The sequence below is a fragment of the Medicago sativa genome, chromosome 7, assembly GCF_051527215.1.
Source record: "Medicago sativa cultivar Bolivia chromosome 7, Bolivia_mono, whole genome shotgun sequence".
Lineage (NCBI taxonomy): Eukaryota > Viridiplantae > Streptophyta > Magnoliopsida > Fabales > Fabaceae > Medicago > Medicago sativa.
The window spans coordinates 99,328,081-99,330,890 of NC_140755.1; the positions used below are offsets into that span (position 1 = coordinate 99,328,081).

The 2,810-nt window shown below is 31.5% G+C and overlaps 1 protein-coding gene across 1 annotated transcript; it reads right to left on the reverse strand.

Moving 5' to 3' along the window:
- Window positions 1–1,609: 1,609 nt before the first annotated feature.
- Window positions 1,610–2,466, reverse strand: LOC146911093 (uncharacterized). Its single transcript, XM_085727316.1, has one exon. It carries the CDS (start codon window positions 2,419–2,421, stop codon window positions 1,828–1,830), a length of 594 nt encoding a protein of 197 aa, XP_085583442.1. The 5' UTR covers window positions 2,422–2,466; the 3' UTR covers window positions 1,610–1,827.
- Window positions 2,467–2,810: the final 344 nt, after the last annotated feature.

The following is a 2,810-nucleotide window of genomic DNA, read 5'->3' on the forward strand; positions in this document are numbered from 1 at the left end:
ACGGTGGACTTTTTCTATTCTTATCATTGACAAACCTATTAAATCTTTTAAATATTGAAGACGATTAAGACAAAAAGATTCCTTATCTCCTTATTTGTTCCTCCTATGTGATGAGGTTATTTCCGGACTTATTTCTAGATGTCAGGATCAAAATAAAATGTTAGAATTTCTTCTAATATTTTGTGGGCTACAATCAATTGTTGGTTTTGGTTTTAATAAACACGGACTGATGTTGTGATCCATTTGATGATGCTTAGGCCCTAATAAAAGTGATCAATTAATAATGGGCTTTTGGGCACTTAATCTGATTTGTGTAAAAACATAGTGTAGGCCCAAACACAAGGCCCATGATGGGTGGTGCCTAGGGTTGCACGGTTATAAATAGAAAGGCTAGGTCCCCTTTGCCATCACTCTGATTACTCACGCTCATTAGAGGTTTGCCCCATCGACAACCCTAAGAACCGGAGCACGTGAAAGGCAAATGAAGACTCAGCCATGGCATCGAATCCGACAAGTAAGTGTGTTCTATCTCATATAATATCGATTAATTTTCTCACATAAAATTCATAAGAATGCCTTTCTATCACTTATATTGATAGCATTATGTTTTGCAGGACGGACAAAGAGGAGGCAAAGGAACGTAAAAAAATATGTTTAATATGTATCAGGAGGCTTTTGGTCATAAAATCAACTTTGATAAATCTGAGATAAAGTATAATAAGCATGTAAGTGATGAGGGTAAAAGAAGATTTCAACATTGGATGTCCACCAATATCACTGTTAAAATTGCAAAGTACCTTGGATTACCCACTTATGAGGGAAACCTAAACAAGAAGTGTTGATTTTCTTTATTGACTGCATGGGATAAGAGTTTATCTTTTGATGGGAAAAATATTCCGATAAAACTTGTAGCTCAAGTTATTCGTACTTATGTAATGAGTTATTTTCTTCTTCTTAAAGGAATATGAGTGGATCCTGAAAATCTTATTAGAAATATTTGTGGAGAAATAATGACTTTTTTTAATAGACCAAAATAAAATTATGGATGCGTTTATTTTAGATTTTTTAGAAGAAAAAAAATATATATTTTTTTTTTATAAAAAACCACTTTTGTCATTATTAAGTGTTTGTTTAGAAAATCCCTAAAAAAAGTGTTTGTTTAGAATTAAAAAAAAAATCATTTTTGATTCTAAAAAATAAAAAGTTATTGGGATTAGGTTTTCCTAAAATCAATTTTTTTTAAAAAAAAAAAACAAGAATGTAAGACAAGAACAAGTTAAAAATCATTTTTCTAAATGATTTTTTATGGATAATAAACAAACAAAAATAACTTCCGTTTTTTACAAATCTATTTTTTTAGTTGAAACAAACTCTTTGTTAAAAAGAACAATCAAAGTACAAAAAATACTAAGATTGAGAAGATAAAGATACAAAAGTAAAAAAACAAAAGGCAACAAAACATAACGACGCATTTTGCTATACCAATTTTTTTATAAGGATTATTTTGCTGCACCGTTGCATTGTGAGAGGGAGTGGATCTTGAGTTTGAAGTCAGAAGTAAAGGTGGCAAAGTGAAGTTATGTAATGAAGCCTGTTCCCTTGCTTGATGTCATTGAACTTAGCAATTAATATTTAATAAAGCTAAGGAGGATTAGAACATTCCTTATGTTACAAGTGATTAATTAAGCTGTGGCTCATTAGAGATATACAGAGAAGAAAGTTACAATAAACAGAAGATAAAATAAAAGATAAGTGACAATATAACATGACTAATAATTAACACAAACTTTAAACCAACAACTTTCACTAATTTGACCATATTATTGATCAAATCTTTGTACCAATCAAACTTCTAAGGAATACCCAACCAGATATCTTTCTCTTAACCTTCTTTTCCTTAATAGTATCCAAGCTAGGCTTCCACCCTTTCCCTGATAATTGCCTACTCAAATTCAAATACTCTGCTCTTTCCTCCATCATTTCTGGCAAAAACTCACAAAAATTAAACCTCTCTTCTTCATTTATCTGCATACTTGTTTCAACCTCTCCAATTTCAACTTTCTTTTTCTTCAAAAACCTTACAAGCCAAGGAACAAAGCCTTGAGAGCTCGATAGATAATTATTGGTATTAAAAGATGAATTAACGATGGAAAGAATTCGACGACAATCTTCGGCACTTAATCCGACGGGCTTCCCTGGTTTCATTGGAACCATGACATATTTTTTGTTCATTTCTAGGTTCTTGTCAGCTGGTAGTGGTGTTGGTTTTTTCTGGTTCATTGCTGAATGAAACTCAACAACAACATGTTTTGGGTGATCTAACATAAGCTCTGCTACTGTTATTGGTTGATCAAATTCTTGAACAGAACCATCATAGTAAATGATTTTGGTTGTGGCATGAAATGAGATATGGTTTCCCATAAGAGGATGTGTAAACAAGGTGTTGATGTGAAAGTTGTGAAAAGAGAGGTGTGAAAAACAAGGTAATGTATGCAATGAGAAGTGATGTTTGTTAAACCGCTCCATCTTGTGAAGAATATAATGGTGGACTTGGTAGTTTTGATTTGGCTCGGTTGTTGGCTATGACATGAGTTACAACTACAACAAGTACACTACTTAAACAATTTTTTACTTTAGAATTGGATCAGTATCCTTCATTTTAGATTTTAGGCTTGACTTTTTCTTTTTTAAAGTCTCAAATTGAATTTTATATGATATAAATGGTTCTTGATGTATAATCTAACATTTTTTAACGTCTAATTGAATTAAGAGTATTTCATGATTTTTTTTTTATTTGAGCCCAAAATTAT